Raw genomic sequence first — 25472 nt, forward strand, 5'->3', positions numbered from 1 at the left:
CTGGTGTTTCTCAGCACTTCCCATGTGAACAATGAACATGTTAAGGCAATAATAAGACAAAATAAGCAATCATGAGACAACTAAAGGTACCTTTATTTGGCTCTTATCTGCAAAACATGGAATGTTTGGGCTGCACGATAAGAACTGTCTAGCATATAAGACTATAGGCTGGTATATAAGCAAGAAGACTATGTAAACCAGCAGCTGCTATATAGAACACAACTGTTTTTATATGAAATCGCCTTGTATGTGTAGCTTGGTGTGAAATAAACATATCAGCTAGAAGTTTGGTTATTACACTGATTTAGACCTTAGTCTCAGTTATAGCAAGAATGATCAAACACTGATCAATGTGGCCAAAAGATAAATCCTTCTTAAAGTGAACCATAGACGAAGCACCCCACATGTATTTTACCATATATATCAGAAGGAACATTAGAGAAAACACCTACCCTGCTCTCTGTTTTATCCTTCACTGCTCAGCCTGCTTGTTATCAGCCCTGATAAAATCCCCGACTGAGCATTCAGTCTGGCTTTGCTCAGGAGTCATTATAGCAGAGCCAGAAGGAGGCAGGCTTGGGCTTGAAAAGACATCAGAGAAGACAGATTCAGCTATAATGATTCCTGAGCAAAGCCAGACTAAATGCTCAGTCTGGGATTTTATCAGGGCTGTTAACAAGCAGACTGAGCAGTGAAGGAGGAAGCAGAGAGCAGGGTAGGTGTTTTCTCAAATGTCCCCACTGATATATATGGTAAAATACAAGAGGGTGCTTTGTCTCTGGTTCACTTTAAAGGGAATCCAAAGTGGGGAGTCATATTTGTAAAAAAAAAAATGCTACCTGATCCATGTAGCCTGTTTGGTAGCCTGTAGCTGGCTGAATCAGGTAGCCGCAATCCCCGTCGCTCCTGTGGCTAGATATTATCCACTTTCACTTTCCGTGACCCCTGGGGTCACGACGCTGGAAGCTGTGCTCTGTGTGTCTCACACAGAGAGCAGCGTGCAGGGAGCGAGCGGCGGAGGGGGAAGCAGAGCTGCCTAATGGCAGTTCTGGAAGGGGAATCAGGAACGCCCCAGTGGGCGTTTTTTTTGCAGGAGTTCTTCTTCTGCTAGGGATGGCTCTACCACTTGAGATTGGCAACAAGCTGAATGTCAGCAATTTCAGGGGGTCATAGCGCAGCGCGGGGCAGAGAGCGGCGTACAGTGGACACAAAGGCATGCCATGCACAAGGGAAAATGCCTCTGTGTCCCATCTGCCCCCTCCTTAAAGGTTCACTTTAAGGTGCATACACCCCTCTTGATTTATGTCGTCTGTCAGGGATCAGGACCCAATCCCCTTGGGCGACATTGCTGGCCAGCCTGTACAGACGTGTGTCAGCTGTGCCGACACTGCGTTCTATAGCTATGCAGGGAGGCGGAGGGACAATAGTGCGGCACGTGCATGACATCACATGGCAGGCAGGGGAGCAGCGCAGACTATGCGATCGGCTGTCGCAGGGGCGAGTTGATCTGCCAGGCTTGTGGGTAGGGGGAATGCAGAATAACTGTAACTAGGTTTATTTACAGGCTTCAGCAGCTCTCTACATTAAGTATTTTACTCCGTGTCTCCTAGCCAGCAGAAAACAGGAACCAACGATCCACAACAGTACAATCAGTTTTACCAGCAGCACAGTGCCACCTACAGGCCACATATCCGAAAACCAAAACAACAATAGAGAAAAACTCAAAAAGTTAGTCAGCTGTTATTTCTCAAGAGCCCCGGCTTCCTGACTCCTGGGATTTTCAAGCTCAGCACACTTCTACTTGAAACAAAATTTAAAAATAACGTGAAGCCCCCTAACAAGCAGCAAAAGTAAAAGGAAAAACAACTAAGGTGAAAATTTAAGAACCACTAGACAAATAAAATGTTCTAGTAGAGTAGGTAAAACCTGACTGGAATTTTTAAGTGATTGAAGATGTTTCAGCACTAATCAAAGTGGCTTCCTCAGTTTAAAGGACTGGCATATAAAAACTGACATTTATTTCTATCAAAACAGCCTATTAATACACTGATCACTGATAAACTGTCCGTGTACTCTTATGTGTACCCTTGTCACATAGGTTTATTTACAGGCTTCAGCGGCTCTCTACATGAAGCAGCATTTCTTCCATGACTCCTAGGCAGCAGAAAACAGGAACCAACGGCCCACAACAGTACAAACAATCACTTTTAAAAGCAGCACAGTGACAGTAACAGGCCAAATGTATTAACACCAAAACAGCAATAGGAGAAAAACTCAAAAAGGAGCCAGCTGTTATTTTTTTCAGGCTTCCCGACTCCTGGGATTTATCAAGCTCCGTACACATCTACTTGAAACACAATCAAAAATAAACCTTGTGACCAATCTGTTGTTCTTAGTTTGTTATCCTTATCCACTACTTCATCCCTGTTACCAGTATTGTATGTATTTCCACTGTTACCCTTGAGATGTATCCCCCCTCCTTTTCTCTTTCCAGCCATAGGAATAAGAAAGAGCCATATGGCCAACTCCAGCACCAACACTTACATCATTACACCGAAAACAATAAGGTCATCCACTCCTAGCGCTGTGTTTTATAAGGGCCTCTCACTGCAAAGCTATGCTGGTCAATGTATATATAATTCATTTATCTATAAACTTGTGTCCTTTGTCAACCGTGCTTTCGTAGGGGAAAGAATTAATGTGGACGGACCATTCTCTATAACTCACCCTATGCATTGACGTAAGGAAGACGTGTGACATTTATGCAATACAACTCAAGTAGCATCATATAAATATACACCCCGGCATCTTGAAAATAACTGGATTATTGTACGTCGTGGCTGCAAACAACAGGCGCCTTCTGGTTCCCAAATCAATCCCAGCTGCCGAGGACGTGCCGAGCAACGCTATCCGCAAACAAACTTCAGAGATCAGTGCAATGTTTCAACAAGAGGCGAGAGGAAAAATGTGAATCTTGTGCAATGTGAAGTCCTCTAAAAAGCAGTGGAAGTAAAAGGAAAAAAAAACTAAGGTGAAAATTTAAGAACCACTAGACAAATAGAATGATGGGTTATCTAGCGGAGTATGTAAGACTTGACTGGACTTTTCAAGTGATCGAAGATGTTACAGCGCTAATCAAAGTGGCTTCCTCAGTTTGTGAGAAGGATATGAAGGCTATTTGAAACAGAGCAAATGGGCAAGCACCATCCACATTACCATAAAATATGGATAAATTAGTGAGGAATGTGCAGAAAGGAACAAATCTAAACCTCAAGCACTACAAGAACAAGAAGTTCCCTAAGGATATGAAGGCTGACATATCAAAGAGGCACTGTAGTGACATATAGCAGAATGCAGTAAAATCGCGTTTGTCTTTGTTACGTTTGCATGTTTTATTAAAAGACAACCGAGGTGACATGTGGCATGATGAGATAGACATAGGTACTGTATGTACAGTGCCTAGCACACAAATGACTATGCTGCGTTCCTTTTATTCTTTCTCTGCCCGAAAGAGTTAAACATCAGGTATGCAAGTGACAGTTTCTGTCTGGGTCGAGACTGGGTCGGACTATAGCATAACCTCAATGATAAGGAATTACGGCCATAAAACATTTTCCTGTCAGTAAATGGTTTCTGAGAGCAGGAAAGAGATAAAAAGGGCCAATAGTTCACAGATTTGAGCTCTGACATACTTCAATGCATGTGTCATTAAGCAGAGACAATAAAACAAAACAAAAAAGTGTTTACACGTATTTTAAATTTTCAGTATTTTCGCGATAGTGGTCCTTTAAGTATACACGGAGACTCATATGGTTGCAGTTTTTTGAGGGTGGCACAGTTGTGGGGGGTTGCCTAGTGTGGCAGCTGTAGTGTGCGCGCTGCGTCTTTTGAGAATTGGGGGTTTCCTGGTTATACTGCATATAAATGAAGCACTTGCAAATCTATCACCCTCCACAAATACCTCACAGTTTAAGTTATTTGACTTTTGTTCAGGGTTAAGATGAGTGCTCTTTAAAAAACGTCTCACTACAGGAGGATGGATTGTGCTGTGTGAAACAATTAGGAGTGAGCAGCCTGTCTACTGTAGGACGGCCTCATTAGAGTAATGAGTGGACAGGCTCCCGTGTTTGAGGTAAATGATAGAGCAATAGAACAAGAAACAAAGTAGCAAGCTGCAACTAATCCAGACTTCAAAAAAGTCATGGGGAAGGAGGATTCCCCCCACATCTTGCTCAGAAGACTGGCTCTGTGCCGTCCCCTGTGGTCAAAGGGCGGTGCATCCTGTGGTGGGTCAATTCACGGCAATCTTGACTTGAAACAAGGAGTCACAGACACATTGATAACAGCTGAGGCCTCAGGCAAAGGCATCCCATAACAATACAAGGTAAAAAGCATTAAAAAGCTGGGAACACTAATTGTCTTCTGCATCTATTCCCTAGACTCCATCAGGACACGTGATCAGATGCTGAAATAAAGATGGAGCAGCTAGTACTGTCTTTAGCCTTGTAGACCTGGGATGTTGCATTCCAGCCCCACTGGGTCTCTATATACCACCTTATGCTGGGAATACACGGTGTGTTTTTGAGGCTCGATTCTGCCGCCCGATCGATTCCCCGCCCGATTCTCTTATCTTCCATTCGTTTTCCTTATCTTTTCCCATTGTTCCCTATGCAAAATCGAGCGTGGAATCGATCGGGCGGGAGATCGGACATGTCGGAAATTATCAATCGAGCCATCCTAATGGCTCAAAAAACGTACCGTGTATTCCCAGCATTAGGACTAGTTTTTAGTAGACCTGGCTGTCACCATTTTTCCTCACACAATAAAACTGGCCCCCAATGTAAAATCAATTGGACCCATTTACTGCCATTTTTTGTGCACAGATAAACAACCGATAGCATTGCTCTTTCCCGGACACTGTGTGTGTTCATGCTGTGAATTATACTGTGCAGCTCCAGAAGATGCTGACGTTTTTGCGTACAAATGCGCCTGGTGTCCAGGAAGCCACACATGAAAGGACATACCTGGAAATGTGCACTAGGAAGTGGAAACGGGGCCTTATATTGAATTCCCCTAGTGAAGACTAGACATATTTTGGTAGACTAATTGGGTTCTAGAAACCGTCTACTAAAGGGGATCAGGAAGATTCACAAGATTGGGAGCTGAACAGGAATATCCTTTTGATTCATACCTTTTATCCCTTTCTGATTTGGTGGAACACCCCCCTTCCCCAGCTCCCATTATTGGACAAATATGGCTGCCACTGTCACTTTGACCACCCCAGCCCCACCCTACACCATGTAATTAGGCTGCAGCGAACAAGCTGGCACCTGCCATGGCCACCCACTCTCTTAGCAGCTAGGGAACTACAAGTGCCAGCCAGCCTGGTACTTTGAAAATATTTATTTTGAAAAGTACAGACATACAATGCACACAATTTACTATAATAGGCATTAAAAAGTGGGAAGCTGAACTAGGGCTTTTTAAGAATAATATATGTTTAATAGGATAAAATGGGTGACAATGGTACACATAAATGTACACAGTTTATCAGTGTACTAATAAGCTGCTTTATTCTCTGCCAAGGAGAGGGGAACAAGCCGGAAGTATCCTTCAGCAGCTTGCAATGAAAACTGTACATAACTTGGCAAATCACTGAGGCAGAGCAGGATTGTCCACAAGACAAACTAGGCAGCTCCATTACCAAAACGTCGGGTGACCATCACCAGTAGGCAGAAAAATACTAACTTGCCAAGGGCCCCATAGCCTTTGCCAAGGGCATCACCTTAAAGGGATCTTAGCTCATGGTTTCAAATAGCTGAAAGGGCTGCCATATTTGAGAAGTTAACCCCCCTGCTCCCTTTTTACTACCATTATCCAGGGACGGTGTGAAGTTCATCAAGTGTGACTTATCTTATGTGTTTGAAGCACAGTCACAGTGTACCCCACCTCCTCCCCCCCGCCCCCACCCCCCCAATGCTGAATGAGTTTGTTTGATCTCAGCTACTGGGCAATTAAGTCTCATTAGAAGAATCCAAATCTGCCATCCATTTTCTGCAGCTTTGCGGACTGAGGAAGAAGATGAATACTGTCTGTAATTAACCATTAAATGAAAAAAAAGATGGGGTAAAATGAAAGTTTGTTTTACTAATGAGGCACATTGTTAGCAGGCATTTTTAATGAGCTATTGAGCTGCCCTAGGAGTTAAAAATGATGCTCGGTTCCCTTTAACCCACCTCTGCACTGAAGGGGAGGCCATCAGAGGTGCAACTTTTAGGGGAGCAACCCCTGCAGCTGCAGAGGAGCTCAGTTACTTACCCTCCTAATCTTTGATTTCAAGAGTCCATCTTCAAAGCATCACTTGCAGTGATTTGTTATAGGTGAGAGAAGTCACGGTTGCACTGTTACAAGGAAACATGGTGCCCACACTTATCATATGACTCCTGTCGATGGGCGCCAGGGCTTACCATGGGGAGGTGGAAGAAGGGGGTGTGGACAGTGGGGGGGATCCTATCAAACTTTTGCTAGTGGCTACAAAATTTGTAGTTACATCCCTGGAGTCCACCAATGTCCAGGAACACCAATGCTCAACTACAGCACAGGTGTCTAACTCCAGTCCTTGTGGGCCTTATCCATGCCAGTGTTTAGGTTGGAATGAGAAATGTGTTGTACTTGATGAGCCACACCTTTCCTAATTCAGTCCCATCAATTAATTTGAGCTGAGCCAAAAATGTGTGAGGACCTAAGCCCTTGAGTGCTGGAGTCGACATTCCTGCACTAGAGTATCACCAAAAAATTATCATGAACTGTTCTGGATAACAAAGGATTAGTGTTTGTACATAGCTCTATAATTACACTACTGACCTGCGGGCACTAATGGGCTGCTGCAACTACACTTATCTTTTAAACCCTCAGCAGTAGCCCATCCTGAGTGTGGTGAAGTGATGACCTGGAAATCTCTGCTCTATTTGGAAGCCTCTCAGAAAAGGAAGTGTTCTGTTATCAGCTTTCCCCACCCAAACACAACTGGCCATTAATAACCTCGTCTAGACAAGCGTGTCCTCATTAGACCCAGTGCCACTGCCGAGAGGCCGACACAGCAAAATCCATTATCACACTGAAAGCTGCCTATCACCGATGCCTTAGTTAAAATCTCGCTTGCCAGGGAGTCCCGTGGGCTGATGTAAATGTAAGAGCTTTGGGAAACACTTATCTAATCTACATACATCTGCGCAGCGGGAGCCCAGCTCCCGTTAGACAACATTACCTTGATGACCCATATTCCAGGGACAGTTGGCTTGAGTCCCAAAACGAGCGCCGAATTGGGGATGCTAAGCAGCTCCTCCAGCCCCTGGCCCACCGACAGCGTTTTCCCTGCCAGGAGAGAAAGAGGGGGGGTTAGAACTTCTCTCAGTGACGGGTGTCAGCCAAATCCGTGGAGAAGATTACCGCTGTGCAATCAGGACATGGAACACCAGCCTGCTGGGAGAATGACTTCAATAGAAGAATATTACTGTATGATTTCCTGAGCAGTGAAGATAGGACAGGCATGCACAGGAGAAATCAGAGGCCCACATGATTTATATATGGGGAAAGAGGGGAGATTGTACATTACAGCAAAGACAGGACTGACACAATCACATCATCATTCAACTCTACAGAGGAACCCTTGACTCTTAGAAAATCTCCCATACACATGTCTGACTCTCCTCTGATTAGGGTCACGTTAAAACGTTTTAAAAATATAGTTATGTATATAATCGTGAAAAAAAAAATGAAAATCTAGAATCAGTATATATAAAATGTGCATTCCTCCTAGCGTAAAATGCACTATAAATCACTTTTTTTCTATGTTGCTGTCATTTACAATAGGTAGAAAAAAAGCTGACAAATCTGACAGATTTTGGACTAGTGCACCCTTCATGTGGGTTCCTAAGCATTACTTTTATTCTTTACAAACGCACTCTATGAAAAGGATCTATACAAAAATGTCAGCCAGCTGCGCACTATTTTGGAAGTTGGACTGAGCAACTGGAGTTCAGTAACTGCAGTTCCCTCCCGGCGCTTACAACGATTTTGTGTAAAGCGCTTTTCTAAGAGCTTTTGTAGAGCGATTTGTTTATTCACTTCCTGAAGCAAGTCAGGAAGTGAACTCTTTGATCTGGAAAATAATAAATACAATGTATTTATTCTTAGAATCGTAAATGCAACCGCCGCACAAAGCGATTTTGTGAGTGTTTTGCATTTTTCCTATACCTTCCATTGCAGCAAAATCACCCTAAAAATGGTACAGGCACCGCTTTGCTGAGCGGATCGCAGACTAACCGCTCAGATGTGAACACTCTCATAGGAAACCATTGCACAAGCGTTTTTAGGGTGATTTTTAAGATCGCTGGAGCTTAAAAAAAAAACGCAAAACGCCCTAGGTGTGAACAAGTGGTTTTGTAGATTAAAAAAAAAAATTGAGAATCCCCATGAAGAGATGAACTAGTCCAAAACTTGACAGATCTGCCAGATTTTCAGTTCCAACTGTAAGTATTGCAACATAAGGAAAAAGTAATGTATAGTGCATCTTACTTTAGAGGAAAAGTACATTTAAATGCATGTATTTTAAATTGTACAATTTTTTTTTTACAATAGGTGTCCTTTAACCACTTTGCATTCCTTGGTTCTTTAAGATACCTGACAATTTTGGTGTTTCCGTTGTGATACAACAATATCTTTTTATTACTTACTAGTAGACCTAAGCCCGTTTAAAGGGACACTTAAGCCAGAAAAAAATGAGTTTTACTCACCTGGGGCTTCTACCAACCCCCTGCAGCAGTCCTGTGCCCTCGCAGCCACTCACTAATCCTCTGGTCTCCCGCTGCCAGCTAGTTTCGTTTTTGCCGACAGGACTGGCCACGAGTAGCTTTCTCCGCATTGTCGACTGTAATTAGCGCTATTGCGGGCCGCAACACGTACAAAGATATGCGTTGCCGCATTACCTACACATAGATATGCGACAACGCGTATTTATTTACGTGTTGCGGCCCGAAATAGCGCTAATTACAGTCGGGAATGCGGAGAAAGCTACGCGTGGCCAGTCCTGTCGGCAAAAACGAAACTAGCTGGCAGTGGGGGACCAGAGGATTAGTGAGTGGCTGCGAGGGCACAGGACTGCTGCAGGGGGCTGGTAGAAGCCCCAGGTGAGTAAAACTCATTTTTTCTTTCTGGCTTAACCTGCCTGGTGTTCTGATTCCCTCGGCCCTGTGGCCGCGGGAAAGTTTTTTGCACATTTTTTTTTGTCATGTAGCTACATGATTCCCCCCTCCCTGCGGCGTCCCTCCCTACCCTCCGATCGCCGCTGGCGCAATGGCCCGTCCGGAAATCCCATTCTGAACGGGATTTCCTTGAGGGCTTCCCCCGTCGCCATGGCGGCGAACGTTGTGATGTCACCGACATCACAGGGAGACCCGATACACCCCTCAGTGCTGCCTGGCACTGATTGGCCAGGCAGCGCACGGGGTCTCGGCTGGGGGGACCCTGTATCACAGCGGGTAGTGGCGGATCGGCGGCAAAGTGCTTGCTGCGTGTATTTAAAAAAATTATTTAAATCAGCCCAGCGGGGCCTGAGCGGTGCCCTCTAGCGTCTCTGGACGAGCCTAGCTCGTCCAGAACGCTAGGGAGGTTTCGTTTCCCTTTAAAAACGGGCTCTAGGTCTGTGTCGGAACCCCCCTTCTCCTCCCTTCCCATGTGACCGCCGCTACCGCCGCAAGTCCCTGTCCCTGTGTGTGTCTGTGCATTTGCACTACTGCGCATGTGCCACACGGACAACCTTGGGGCAGGAGCAGGACAGGGGGCCGGGCGGGCAAGCGCGTGCGGCGGTCATGTGTGGGCGATTGCACACATGACCGCCGCACGCACACGCCCGCCGTGTCCGTCTGTGCGACACATGCGCAGTAGCGCAAACGCACAGACACACACACAGGGACAGGGATGCAGAGACACGGGGATTATTATATAGGATGCCACCAAAGTAACACATATATTGTTGTTTTTTTTCAGGACAATGCAGGCTTTCCCTGCTCCCTCATATATCCCTGTTGATTCAGAGGAAGGCGAAAAACCCTTACAAGGCATGGTTCAATTAGCGCCTAAAGGGAAAATTCCTTCCCGACTCCAGATGGCAATCAGATAAAATCCCTGGATCAGCATGACTGTGCAACAGCATAGCGATGCATCTTCACAGCGATAGGCCCCACAACCGTTGCTCTAGCAATAGCATCCGATCCCTTTGGCAGCCATTACAGGTGTCCATGAATTTTAAGGCCAAGTATGGGTGACACAAGGGGTTAGTTAGTTGGCCCAATAGGCTGCTTGTCAAGAGACAGGCAGCCTATTGAGCCAGAGTGCGTGGCTCACATCCTTTATAGTGATTGGACGCAAAGGGGCTCAGGGCGGGAGGAAAGGACCGTTCCTTAATAGCAGGAAGAAGACTTAAGTTAATAGCGTTCGCTATGCTGCACTAACTGCAGCATAGTGTGCGCTCCTATAGTTACACAGCTGATATCGCATGTAGCATGCAGCACATTGCATTTAAAGCATGCTGTGGAAATAGTGCAAGTAACAGGAGGTTACTCGTGCAATTTTCTTTAGTGAATCAACTCAATGATGAGATAGACATGTGTATGTACAAGATGTACAGTACCAAGCATATTAGTAACTAGACTGTGTTCCTTTGTTTCTTTTTCTGCATGAAAGAGTTAAACAGGTATGCAAGTGACAGTTTATTGCTCATTACCACAGCAACACCCACATTACCCATGTACTGCGGGCTGGGCTAATTGCACAATACGCGGTACTATGCTAGCGTTAATACCTATACACACTGCAATGTACAACCTGCGCACAGAAACATTACTGACGGTGCGTGCGTCAGGTTCTTGGCTTTACACTACGGTAGGGACTAGATTGTGAGCTCCTCTGAGGGACAGTCAGAGACATGACTATGGATTCTGTAAAGTGCTGCACTTGATGTCAGCACTTAATCATTGTCCAGCACTGCGTACTATCTTGGCTAATAATGATTATGTTATACACATATTGGATATCAGCCATCAGGACTTACCTGTGGGATCAATGACCCGGATGAGGGGATCTGGTCCACTGAGGGATATGGTCACCTCTTTCAGGCTTGGATCAAATGGAATCTCCCATTGCCTGACTCCTGCAGACTCGTGATCTGTTGAGAGCAGGTGGACCTTAGAGGCCTGAATGGCTTCCTCCACCCACTTCAGCACCTGGGACAGAGCAAAACAACAACCAATGGATGATGCAGTTTTATTTTATACCCACATGGCAGGGGCTTTGCAATCCTTGCCTCGCTCATAGTAGGTCATAGCGAAGGTTAATGATTGGTTAGTGAATATGCATCTATGGTATTATATCCACACAAATGCATTCAGAGCATGCATGAATGTATGTGACTGCAAAGGGACATTTGCTTATTCACATAAAAAATAAGTTGGTGTAGCCACTTACAACTAACAGTCTAGGAAGTTCTTGTGTATCCAAGCTTTCCAGCTCTCACCACAATGTATTTCTGCTTTTAGCAACATCCTCTATGGTGGACAAGCTTTCCAAGGATTCTCTAGTGTTTTGCAGCCTTCAAGTGTTTCCATAATCGTTCAGTACCTCTTGCATTGAGCCCCAGCTTCCTAGGAACCCCAAAATGTGTCCCAGCTTTTATATGCTCCTACATTGTGTCCCAGTTTTCCAATACCTCCATCTTGGCCTAGTTGCTGAAGGGCCAACCTCCTTAACCCCTTGCCCCTACAATATGCAAATTATGATCAAAAAAAGGTGTGGCCAAAATTGGGCATAGTCATCTATGACCATGGCCAATCGTGTCTGACAAAGTTCTAGTGTCTCCCATATCAGATTTCCAATGATTTTGATGGATCAGGGTCATTTCTGCAGGATCACTTATGTTCTCCACTGTTCTTAAGCCCAAGAGAACCTTTTTTTTAATCAGCATCTTAAGACCAGTCAATGTACAGCAGGACAATTGATAGACAATGTAGCTGTCTGAATGAGAAGTCTCTGGTTCAGAACATGTCCCTCTTGTCTCAGGCAAGGCAATCATTGGGTTGTATTCAGCCTGCATTAAAATCCAGAATTGTCCTGGACAGGAAGTAATAGGAATGCTCCTCAACAGGGGCACTAGAAATCCGAGCATGAGCTTGAAACTTCATATTAAAAGTGTTTTGGATTGGTGTATTTGCTAAAAAGGTCAATATCGACTTTTTTTTTCACTGGAGGAGTGGGAAAATCCTTCAAAAATCTTGTGCGCCCGACCAGGGGCGTAACTAGAAGTCACTGGGCCCCCTGCAAAACTTTGGATGGGCCCCCCCCCCCCAGCTGTCATTGCTGGAGGGAAGAGCGCTGATGGTAGCCCGATGTGATGGAGGGGGGGTTGGGACCCCCCTCCCTGCCGCTGTTTTTGCCTGCTGCTCCCCCTCCTTCTCCTAAAAATGGCCATGGAGGACCGAGAGCCAGGTCCCCCCTCAGGCTTCTCCCTCTATGGGCCCCCCTGCGACTGCATCCCTTGCTATTGTTACGCCCTTACGCCTGACTTAAGTCAGCTGAGGCGGCCAATAACGACCGACCAATCAGGTGTGTGTACAGCAGCCAGCAAACCCCCAACCAGGGTTGCTCTTACGAGTAATTCAAATGAGGCTTACGGTAATTGGCGCAGGTGTGCGGCAGGGATGCAAGGGGTTGTTTACCCATAATTCCGCCATCCGTCCTGCGTTCCAAGCAGCTTGCACGTGTCCTATTGGTCGCGTTGCAAGCCTCACCACGGCGCACTTCCTCCAAGTCGGAAGGAGGAAGTGCGCCGGTGTGAGGCTTGCAACGCGACCAATATGATGCATGCAAGCTGCTTGGAACGCAGGGTGGATGGCGGAATTATGGGTAAATAACCCCTTGTATCCCCGCCGCACACCTGCGCCAATGAAGCCTCATTTGAATCACGGGTAATCACTCGTGATTAATCGTGAGAGCAACCCTGCCCCCAACCCATAAGAGATCTGCTGGGCGGATCTACTCAACCCCAGCGACACCGATCCCCCACTGGCCCCACTGTTTGCGCCGCTTCCACACCTGTTGCATGGCAAGCCCAGCCCAGTGATGTCGCCAAGGGGGATCAGCTCCTGATCCTCGATGGGCAACATCAGTTGAAAATGTATACACAGCCTTGTACCAAGGACAATAATAAAAGCCTATCAGAAGTTTTAATCTATCACCTTATCAAGAACCAAAATTGAAGTATTGGCAGGAGCCAGGCTTTCAGCTGCTAGACAATATGAAGTTAGAGCTTGGTGGGGGTCTTTTTCCACACAGATGCACAAAAAATCCTAAACATCCTTTGCACAAGAGCGCCTGTTTGTTCCCTAGCTACATACTCAGGTGCAAACCACTATTTCACCTTTTGAAGTGCAAATGTCCAGATGTTTGCTTATTATTTCCACCTTTTGTTATCCCAAAGTGCTTCATGTTTTCTTGAAATGGATTTGCTAATACAATTTGTAAAAGACGGGTATGGGTTAGCCTCTTTGAAAAGTTATTACTGCTGTCTGTATCCCCCTGACTGTTGTGGACATCGCATATGTTACAGACACGAGATTCTAAGGAAATGAACTACATTCAATCTCACCAGTGTTTTCAAAGGAATACTCCATGCGGTTCTACTTTGTTCCTACGTCCTCCTATTTTTTATGCACCTATTTCTTTATTTCCCCCACTCCATGTGTAGAGGCGTATCTAGGTAATATAGAACCTATGGAAAACGCTGAAATTGCGCCCCCCAGTCAGAGCCCCCTTCCCCTCTAAAAACAGCACCCTTTCTTCTGTACATGTGTTATGGTTGCCTGTGTTTTTTGGCTCAGGATATTGCTAAATTTACTTTTTTGGAAATATGTTTTCTCATTCCTTCTCTGTCCTCTTTTCTAACACTAAGCTAAGTGCGCCCCACATACAAAAATTAAGTAGCCATGTTCCCCAGATAAGAGTTAATCTGATCTGAGTCACAGGGAGGCATAGGGGCAGGCTTGGTGCACAGCACAGGAGCAGATATGACGGTGCAGCACAGGGGCAGGCATGGGGGCGCAGCACAGGGAAGGGCATGGCATCCATGGTTTTGTGGTGCCCATGGCACGAATCATACCTGTACCCCTCTAGATATGCCTCTGTCCATGTGTCATGGAGAGTGCAATATTTATTTCCTATTGAACTATTCCCGTTGGATTCTAGTCCAGCTCATCCTCTGCTTCCGATACTTTAAACCACTGACCTAGGACTAATATGCAGACCTGGTATTCTAACAAGTCTGACAACAATCGAGGAGCAAAGTCCCCTATATCCAGACCTCAGGCAACTGGAAGTCTCAACTAACCGGCATGCCTGAGAGGATAACTGGGACTGTGCCTTGGTGGCGGAGGATGCAGACCGTAAAATACTCAACAAGCCTCCAGTGAAGTCGTCTAGTCTTTCTGTAGCTCCTAGCGGCTTTTAGGAGCCCATGCATGGCTCCTGGCGTATCACGCGACCCGACGGACGTCAGGTGACTTGCCAGGAGCCGTACAAGGAAGACATCGGAAAGCCGCTAGGAGCTGCAGGAAGACTAGAAGACGTCACTGGAGGTTTGGTGATTGTTTTTATCCTGCACGGGGGGGGCAAGCACATGTATCCAGCGTCAGGTGATCCCGGCGGGTGTCAGATACCAGGGACTTTGCTGTAATGTGGTCTCCACAAACTAAGACAGGGTCTTATATCGATTTTGGCTCCAAAAGATGCATCAGGGCTTATTTTCAGGGATCTCTTATTCTTCCAACACTCTACATTTATTCTAGAACAAAAAAAAAAAAGAATCAACATCTATTCAAATATAGGGCCTGATGCTCTAATTAGTGATGCTAATTAGCATTAGCAACGCTTGTTACAGCAGCAACAATCGCACAAATAGCATGACTCGCAGTACATGCTGTCACTAGTACTGGTAAAATTGCCGTGCACTGTCTGGGAACGGCAATATTACCGCACTTTTGTGCATCAACCCCTAAGTAATATCACCATATTCTGGATCATCATAACTGTCCAAACCCTGAATTCCATCCCTGACTCCATGAACAACAATCTACGATTACGGAGAGTCCGGGACAAGCCAACCCTTATTGTTTTGGGTTTTGTGAAGTCTTTTGAGTGCGATTCACTTGGGCGTGTCTGTTTTCATTGGCGAAGGGTCTCTCTGTCCTGCTGGATTCTATTGCCAACTTATTTAAATGTTCCCATGTATACCGTAGCTGCCTGGCCACTATTTGAAGAATACCCGATGCGAAGGAATATAGAAAATCAGACACTATGTTAGTGTATGGGGAGGCGTGCAGTCTTTTACTGTGGCCGTGCCCCCCTTCGTTCGCCTTTAAACAGCTCCAGTATCCTGCAGATGGTTATGTGGTTGCTGCCCTTTGACCCGGATATACAACGCTGCACATGCGCTGTATGCCAGGTCAGCTACTTTGGGACTCATCAGCACATGCACGCACATTGACAAGAACACATTGAAAGGGTGCCGACCACACTGACCATCTGCAGGATACGAGAGCTGTTTTCAGGCGAACAGAGGGGGACGCAGCCTAATGGAGGTGCGGTACGAGACTGCACACCTCCCTACACCATAACATAGAGTCCGATTTTCTATACCCCTTCACATTGGTAATCCTTTAAATTGAATTCATTATGTACTGTAACTGGGACTTATTTTTGGAGTAGGGCTTACATTTCAAGCATCCTCAAAAATCCAGAAAAATCCTGCTAGCGCTTATTTTAGGGATAGGTTTTATTTTCAGGAGAACAGGGTAGTTGCAGTTTGTTTAAGACAGGATATCTAGCTTTAGAAGGCTCATTTTACACATTGAGGTACCATTCGAACACCGTGATCACTCAGCACTTACGGTATATTCACAATACTTTTCTACTGTGAGATGAATTTTTGAAAAAAATTACTAGGGTAAGCAGATTGGGTGACATCACAATCCAATCGCCAACAAGGAAATAAACTGAACTGACCACAAGCGCCACAATCTTTCCAAGGACTGTAAGCATCAGGGATTGCTTTACTTAAAATAAACGGAAAAGGGAAACTTACAAAGTCATCTCACGGAGGTGGTGTGGAGGGGGGGGGGGGGGTACAGATGTGATTATTCAGCACAATAACGTGACCGTGTGATGGAATTAGGGCACTGCCTGTAATTGCAGCCAGATGGGGCAGACAAGGCCAGGATGCAGGAGACATCCAGGCTTTAGCTTCCCCTCTGTCATAAACAGCAAACAGATGTGGGCCTGGCAGGAGAGGGCCTGTTACCACTGATGGGGGCACAATGCACCACTGTTTATGTCACTACAACAATATGGGTGCAAGTGGAAGGCCAGAGGACCCCACAGGTCTGTTAGGTGGCCGCAATAAACCGGTCAGAGTCTTGACACTGGACAATGAGATCATTAAGATACTTCCACTTCCTGTCACATGATCTGTCCCAAGAGTCCACTTACAGATGTCACTAACTGCAACAAGCACTGGGGAAAATTCCGGTCAATTAAAAAGAACGGATCTATACAATTGTAATTTCTGGAATCTCCATTCTAAACTGCTTTGAAACGGTCCTCTGGGGAAAAATAAAACCCATACTATCAGCACAGGCGGCAGAAGTTTTAACAGAGTAACAGGAAAATATGTTGAAAAACTGACCACTTTAGCCACAAATTCCAGGTTATGTTGACCACTTTCTGAAAAAATGCCATGGCAGTTTTTTGCCTATGAAAAGCCTGCAAAGAGATTGTGTCATCTGTGGGAGGGAGGAGCCTCATTATATGGCCTGAGGGTTAACCTGCTCCTACCTGTGCCACTGAGTAGTCAGGCGTTGCTGTGTTGTCAATGGAGCTCCACTTTAAATGTGAAACATCAACTAAACTCAAGACAAATTCTAACAGTATTCAGGATTATAAACTAATATAAACTGGGGTGTTCAAACAGCAGGGCGAGAGGAGTAAGCACTTTAACTAACACACTGCAGAAATTAGGCTTCAACCCTGCGCTACCGTGCGGCGACAGGATTATATGCATAGGCCGCATTCTGGCTAGTAATGTACTCCCTACTGGGCAGGAAGTACATCACTGGGATTCCCGTCGGTCCAAGGGACATGCGGTAACGTGCTGCAGACTTTGCTACTTCCAGCGCACCGCTTTGCATTGTGTGAACTGTGCCCTTGTGGTGGGGAAGCATAGCACGGTACAACGTAGTCTGCAAGGGGCCTCAAGAAAAAGTTAAATCTCTCTGTAATGTAGTACATCAAATTATGACAAATGTGTTAAATATTACCAGAGGGACCAAGGAATAGCCTGTCCTTGTATTGCACATACACAACCTACAATGGCTCTTTTCATAATACTCTTTACAACAATATGTAATGAACAGCTGGCATCACTCAACTTGGTTATTCAATAAACGGTCAATTTCCTTTACAGCTACACAGAAGATGGTCCACTATGTAATAACCAGCTGAGTGTGATGAGCTCAGAGGAAACATCCTCAAACATAATTACATAGTTAGTTTGGTTGAAAAAAAGACCTCTGTCCATCAAGTTCAACAAAAAAAATAAATAGATAAAATATATATTAAAAAATTCAATGATTCAATGAAAAACTAGTACATCACTGTCCTGAACCCAAACATATCCCAGTTTATCCAGGGGAAGGCATACAAAAAAACTTTACAAGCCTTGGGTACAATAGCCTTAAAGAGAACCAGAGATGATCTAAAGAAAAGCTTTTATACATACCTGGGGTTTTCTCCAGCCCCATACGCACAGATCGCTCCCATGCTGCCGTCCTCCGCTGCCCGCAGCTACGAGAACCGGCTCACCGCTGTTCCGCCAGTCGGAGCCAGTCTAGTGTAGAAGTGCGCTCTTTGCGTATCTCTCCAGCAGCCGCAGGAGAGATATGCAGAGGGCGCACTTCTCCTGCGTAGCTGGCTCCAATGACGTCAGTGACAGGAGCCGTTTCTCATAGTTGCGGGCAGCGGTGGATAGCGGTCCGTGCGTATGGGGTTGGAGGAAACCCCAGGTATGTATAAAAGCTTTTCTTTAGATCATCTCTGGTTCCCTTTACAGGGGTTCTGCGGAGGGGTTAAATAAACAAAAACTGTCACTTACCTGGGGCTTCTATCGGCCTCTCTGCAGCTGTCACGTCCCACGCCATCCTCCTACAATCCTCCGTTCCCTGCCATCAGTCCCGGTCTAATCAGGCATGCTCGCTCCCAAGCGCGTCATCAGGAGCTTACTGTCAGCCGCACTACAAGAAAACTTTGTACTGCACCTGCGCAGTAACCTCCCGATGCGCGTCTTGTTAGATGAATATTAGATCGGGACCAGCGGCGGGGAATGGAGGATCGTAAGAGGACGGCACGGGACAGGACAGTTGCAGGGGGCAATAGAAGCCCCAGGTAAGTGGCGTTTTTTGTTTATTTAACCCCTCCACAGAACCCCTTTAAAGGAGGGGAAAAAATCCTTCCCGTAACCAGGTGGCAGTCACACAAAAAAATCCCGGAATCAACTATGTTGGGAATTAACTATTAATTTGTCATAACTACCAGTACTTCCTGTGGTAAGATAATCCATGTGTGAAATACCCTTACAGTAAAGAACCCCTTTGTAAATAGATGGCAAAAACTATTTTACTTCATCAGCTCCTCTGGAAAGCTTTTCTATTGCCCTTAGATGCCTTGTTTTACAAGTCATGTTATGTGAGTGTGATACCCTCTGATACTATTAAAGGGAACCTAAACTGAGAGGGATATGGATGTTTCCTGTTAAACAATACCAGTTTCCTGGCAGTATTGCTGATCTCTTTGACTGCAGTAGTGGCTGAATAACAGACCTGAAACAAGCATGCAGCTAATCCAGTCTCACTTCAGTCAGAGCACCTGATCTGTATGCTTGTTGAGGGGCTGTGGCTAAAAGTAATAGAGACACAGGATCAGCAGGAGAGTCAGGAAACTGGTATTATTTTAAAAGGGAAAATCCATATCCTTCTCAGTTTAGGTTCCCTTTAAAGTGAATGGAAACCGCATTTTTTAAAAAATGAAGGAAATACTTACCTAAGGAGAGGGAAGGCTCTGGGTTGTATAGAGCCTTCCGTCTCCTCTCTCGGTGCTCTCTATCCTGTGCTGGCTCCCTCCCCCGTTTCAATCCCCCACCGAAAGGGTTTTTAGAAGTCTTCGGGAGCCGTGTCCTCCCAAAGACATGAGGCTCCATACTGCACAGGCGTGAGCGTGCATTAGAGCGTGCTTGCGCAGGTGCAGTACAGGGCCGCCCTTCTTCAGGTGCACTCTGGCTCCTTGATGATTTCTGAAGCCTCCTTCGGCCAGGTAAAGCAGTATTTGACTAATTTAGTCAAATACTGCTACCGGACTAGCCAGCACCGGAACAACGGGACCAGGAGAGGAGCCGGAAGGCTCTATAGGACCCAGAGCCTTCCCTCTCCTTGGATAAGTATCTATCTAATTTTTTTAAATGTGGTTCCCATTCACTTTAAGTAGTTTTACAGTATTATGCTATGATAGGTTTTTATTTAAAGTTATCACATTGGCCATGAATGAGATATTAAGGGGGAATAGGAATAGTGGATAGTATCTGATCGTGGAGGTCGGGGGTGACCTGGGAATATCCCCAATGTGCTATTAGACCCTGGTGGTCATAGCATCTGGCGAGTGGCTTCTGATTGGGTGTGGTGGAGGTGTACTGTGATATGCAAGAAGAGGGACCTAGAAACATCTACAGAGGAGGAAAAGGACTTCATGTTGTGGGACTTTATTGCGATTACATTTGAATTTGAATGGCATCTGTACTGAGTATTGAACTAAACTAGACTAGAGCCAAAACTGTTAGTTTGACAGTCTGAAGCAAAGCTTTATTTAAAGTTTACGATGTCCATCACTTACCTCGTTAACCTGCTGCTTGTCCAGATGAAAGATCTGCCCTGAGCTGGTGGCTGCAATCTCTTCATAGACGCGATAACCCGGGTGAGACCGGTCGCCACAATCTCCGGTAAGGACAAACACCACCTGCTCATAAGAGATTAACATCAATTATATGAACCAGACGTACACATAAAAGCATGTTGTATAATCAAAGATAAGTAGAGATCCTCAGGTATATCCCCCAAAATTATTTTGACTTTAAAGACAAGATTATTGGGCTTGAAGCTGTAATGCCAATAATCTATTTCTTTGTTTATTTTCTGACTCATTCAAATAAGGTGAATGAAGCAAATGGCTAGAGACTGTTTACAACTTTTGCAGCTGATGCAGCAAATGTAAAACAAATACATACAGTATATCCAAGCAAAACATTTTGAATCAGGATGATACTATTTATTTATGGTGATCCTGCAAAGCATCGCTTCTATAAGTCCCCCTGCGGGGGGGGGGGGGGGCGGGGTGAAAAATGCCACACGCCACCGGAAGCCGCCAAATGTTTTTCTGCACACTTGAGAACAGCATTTGACCAAGACCCCAGGCAGACGGGTCGAGGGGCCACAACACACTGCAAAAAACAGACCTTCGGGAATTCCCGCGTTAGAATGCGGTAATCCCTATCTGGCAGCAGGCCAAGCAGGAAGGGTCAGTGACACTCACTTCCTGTTGGAAAATCGATGACGTGCGCAAAAGTTTATTGCTAAAATACGCTTCCGCACATGTGCAACGCGTAAAACTGCGGTGGTCCTTTTAAAAACACGCATGTTACCATTGAATTACATGACTTCCGGTCAACAGCACAGCAATGTAGGTATGAGCTCGCGTTAGATAAAGTACTTCCGGCGCAGTGCACTGCACCGCAGGAACAGGGCCGGTTCAAGTAACAATTGGGCCCTAGGGCAAAATTAGCCTGGGGGCCCCCCAACAGACAACCCCCGACCAAAAAGCGTCATTAGAGGCCCTTTGTTGCAGCCAAATTTTCCTCCTGGGCCCAAGAGCCGGCTGCTGACCCTCCCCAATCACCTCCCAACTTAACAGACTCTGCAGAGTCCCAAGGGAGCAACAGTTAAGATGGGGAGGGACAACTTGGGGGCCCCTACAGGCTCTATGGGCCCTGGGGCAATTGCCCATTTTTTCCTATGGTAGCTCCGGCCCTGCGCAGGAAATGTGAACTACCCCATAGACTTTCATTGCCCTAGCGGTAGACTGCAGTAAAATGCTGCACCACACTGTGAAACGGCCCTTAAGCCTGGTAAACACATCACATTTTGATTGGCCAATCAATGCCTAATTTTTCCACTTCCATATAGTATGAGGGCCAACAGATTGCGTAGGTAAGGTCTCGCACTGCATTGAAGTGATAATATTGGCCAATCATTGGCAAGTAAAAATTAGATGCGTGTACCAGCTTAAAGTGTACCTGAGAGGGGGGAAATAAAAAATGTATACATACCTGGGGCTTCCTCCAGCCCCCTCCGGCCAGATTTCTCCCCCGCTGCCATCCTCCGCTGTCTGCAGCCCCGATATTTCGTCCAGTTGGGGCCAGTCGGCGCAGTCCGGCTGTGCACGCTTCCCCGACGCGCTCCTGTGACAAGGAGTGTTCTGTACCTGCGCAGTACTACTACAATTGCGCAGAACACTCCTGGCCAACGGGAGCACGATGGGGATGTGCGCAGTATGCCCCAGACCACAAGACTTACCGGGGCAATTTGTGGAGCAGCAGCAGAGGACGGCGGTGAGGCAGCAATCAGCTCGGAGGGGGCTGGAGGAAGCCCCAGGTATGTATACATTTTTTATATCGCCCCATCTCAGGTTCTCTTTAAAAATCTGCTAGCTGATCAAACTAATCACATGATTCTCTGTGAGTTCTGATGCATATGAGCAACACTACTCAGCAGAGGTTAAATATCAGCTTAGAATCCAAGGAACTAACAGATGGTAAAGATGTCAGCCAACATAATCCTCTCGCTTCAGGTTATCTGTACAAGCAATGCTAGTACAATAGTCAGAATTGGACTGGTTACTACATATAAAGGTGGCCATACATCAGGCGAATTGGCGGCAAATCGACCATTCAACTTGATTATTCTAATTGGATGCAATTCAGTGGCGCCAAGAGCATACTCGACCGACGATGCAAACAATTTCGGTCTGAAATCGTTCGCATGTATCGATTGGACATGCTGCAAAACGTCCGACCAACATACTCAATTGGTGTGCGCTGCGGTAAGGGCAATGGAACACACAACACTGTCCTCCCTTAGACAGGTAAAGTACAGTATACTGCATGGGACACTGGAGGGGGGGGGCATATGTATACTGTGTCCACCGCTGTCTCCGCGTTCCGTTGCTGGTATATGCAAGGGTGCGTGTGTGACGTCAAACCTGCGCCCACGTTACACCGACAACCACGTGAAGCTTGTGTATGGATGGAGGATGGAGCCCGGAACTAACGTCAGACACCGACAGGTAGAGTATACTTCATGGGGCTCTGGGGGGACAATGTCACGAGGCAGCGGATGCAGCATCACAAGGCCAATTCCCTAGAGATTTCATGCTGAAGTTGATCGTGAATCGGCCTTCAGATCTCTCTCCGATCAGATTAGATCAGAGAGAGATCCGTCTCTTAAGGTGTGCATACTTGGTCTGATGTATGCACACCTTAAGAAGCATTCAGCATCCACGAGGTCCACTAGAATAACAGCATGAGTATACTGATCAAACACAAACAGATTTGGATCAGGATAGGAGGAGATGTACTAACCTGAGACTGCTTAAGCTGCAGCAGCTGCAGAACCTCTTGCTTCCTCCTGAAGTCTTTGGCCCTGGCGTCTGTAAAAACGTAAATGAAAGAGCCGGGTTGGGAAACTTCCACCGCCTTCCTGATCGCACCCACGCTCATCTCCGGGCAGTCACCTCCACCCTACAAATACAAAGGGATTTAAAGGAGAGTTCCACATTGGTTGTGAAGAATGCAACACTTTCATTTCAGCTCTGTATATTGCAAGGATTATGGCAAACATTATTTCAACTTTGATTTTTTGGTTAGCTCTCAGTTAAAGGATTAATGCAGGTGTTGAAAATGCATAGCAATGCCTCCTGCTCTGTGCAACTAATTGGTGGTGATGTGAGGTGGGAGTTTCTGGACATTCTGTACTCTGTGCTGTGTTGCCATGGTTAAAAAGAAGTACCATTTGTGAAAAGGTTTTTAGACAGTTTTAGCTGCTCAGAGATTAAATAAAATTAAACTGTGAATAAACTGTGCAGGTGCTATTATAAGTATGGCGGTTTTATAACAAACGTGGTATTTTCCTTAAAACAAAGTCTAGATAACCTCACAGTTTTAAGGCTTACATTTAAAGGGAACCTGAAATGAGAGGGATATGGAGGATACCATATTTATTTTCTTTTAAAGTGTACCAGAGATCAGGCAATCTAAAGAATCGATATCCGGGGCTTCCTCCAGCCCCATAAACACGTGTGAGTCCCTCGGCATCCTCCCGCAGTCTGCTGTTCAGCTGCAATCAGCCCCGGTAATTGCTTCAATCGGGTCCAGTCTGGATCTTCTGCGCAACTGGACTGACGCAACTGAAGCCGTTACTGGGGCTGATTGCGGCTGAACGGCAGACAGCGGGAGGACGGCGAGGGACACAGGCGTGTTTATAGAGCTGGAGAAGGCCCTGGTAAGTATTGATTTTTTAGATTGCCTGATCTCTGGTTTATTTTAAGCAATACCAGTTGCCTTGCAGTCCTGGTGTTCCTCTGCCTCTTATACTTTTAGCCTAATGGCCCATACACACGGGCACAACTGTCGCCACAAACACTTGCCACACACATGTTGCGGCGACAGGTCCCCCGTGTGTATGACACACGCGCCACGAACTGTCGGCGGAAAGTAAAGTTGCTGTGCGCTTGAAAAGTTAAATCTCCGGCAACTTCCGTCTCCGCAACTGTCGCTAGGCCGCCACGCGTACTGCATGTGTATGCGGACTTGTGACAGGAGACAAACGCAAGTGAATGTAGCATCCGGCCGGGGGATGCTCCCTTCACAGACAGATTCCGCCGCGTCTCTGCCTTTCTGGCGTGACATGTGGATAGCTGTCGCCGCCAGGGAGCTGTCGTTCCCTGGTCTCTTGCCTCCTGGCAACAGGAGACATCTGTGTCTCATGTGTATGAGGCTTTAGACTCTGAACAAGCATGCAGCAGATCAGGTTTTTCTGACATTTTGGTCAGATCTGAGAAGCTTAGCGGTATGCTTGTTTCTGGTGTGATTCAGACACTACTGCAGTTAAATAGACCAGCAGGGCTGCCAGGCAACTGGTATTGTTTGAAAGGAAATAAATATGGCAACCTCCATATCCCTCTCACTTCAGGTGTCCGTTAAGGCAAGCAGGAGAGAGGCGGTTAAAAAAAAAATATAAGAGGCTGTAATCAACAAGCAGCTTTTTTTAAAGATAACAAAACTAAATCAAATTCCCTCGGCTTATGCCCATAGATTCTTACCTTTTTTTTAATGTCTGCAGCATGCCAGGACCTTTCAGTATCAACTCTGGAATCTACTCATGAAGCAATGCAATGTGCAACAATGTGCAGGCTAATGATGACATCATCAGCCCTCTGCATAATGGCCATACAGGAAGTGGGCAGCAAAGACCTATTTATTACGCTCGCATAAAGAGGCATGTAATAAAAGGGCTTCATAGCAACATTTTAAAGGAGCTCCCCTGGACCTAGGCAAGAAGGAGAGATAAATAACCACCTTCCCACCATGGATACATATTTACTGTATATATAGCATGTACTGGACATGAGATGGATGGTAACGTCTAGCCCATCAGCTCTCACAGATGCAGAGGCTACTGTATAGCAAATATGTGCTAAAGACATGTACATACTATAAGGGCACCTGGAAATTTGGGGACGCACAGGAAAGACGATATTCTACTATTAAAGTGTAAAAAAGGATTGTAAAATCAGTAGTAAATACCTATATTTTACTATAGCTAAACCCAACCCTAATCTCACACCGAACCCTACCCCCAATGCCTAACCTACTCCCTCCTCCCCCACCGCACCTTGCAAAACACCCTACCTGACCTAACCCTAACAACCCTTCCCCCCACACACACAAACACCCTACCTGGTCACATGATCACTACCTGCAGCACAAGAGCAAAGATTCTACTCATTCGCTGCAATCAGATGCTGCCATAACTAACAAAACTCTACTGCAGGCCTCCTAATTAGTGAAAAGTTACTGTTCTCCTCATTTGCTCACATTCCCCACTCCCTTCCCTGTACTCCACCAAAACTTTCCTGAACTTAAAGTAGAACTCCAACTAAAACTTTTTATTTTTGTCTTAGATATGGTAAAGGAAAGGCTCTCTGTAAGGTTT

General features: G+C 45.9%; 1 protein-coding gene across 1 annotated transcript in view; it reads right to left on the reverse strand.

The window, feature by feature from the left end:
• The window catches only part of HMCN2 (hemicentin 2), a 408064-nt gene that overhangs the window by 339551 nt on the left and 43041 nt on the right, over positions 1-25472 (reverse strand). The window contains exons 3-6 of the mRNA XM_068248458.1: positions 22841-22999; positions 20041-20163; positions 11111-11282; positions 7268-7374 (exon numbers count right to left, since the gene is read on the reverse strand). Of these exons, the coding sequence (XP_068104559.1) occupies positions 7268-7374; positions 11111-11282; positions 20041-20163; positions 22841-22999 (561 nt within the window). The remainder of the gene's footprint in view (positions 1-7267; positions 7375-11110; positions 11283-20040; positions 20164-22840; positions 23000-25472) is intronic.

Source organism: Hyperolius riggenbachi, chromosome 8 (genome assembly GCF_040937935.1).
Source record: "Hyperolius riggenbachi isolate aHypRig1 chromosome 8, aHypRig1.pri, whole genome shotgun sequence".
NCBI lineage: Eukaryota > Metazoa > Chordata > Amphibia > Anura > Hyperoliidae > Hyperolius > Hyperolius riggenbachi.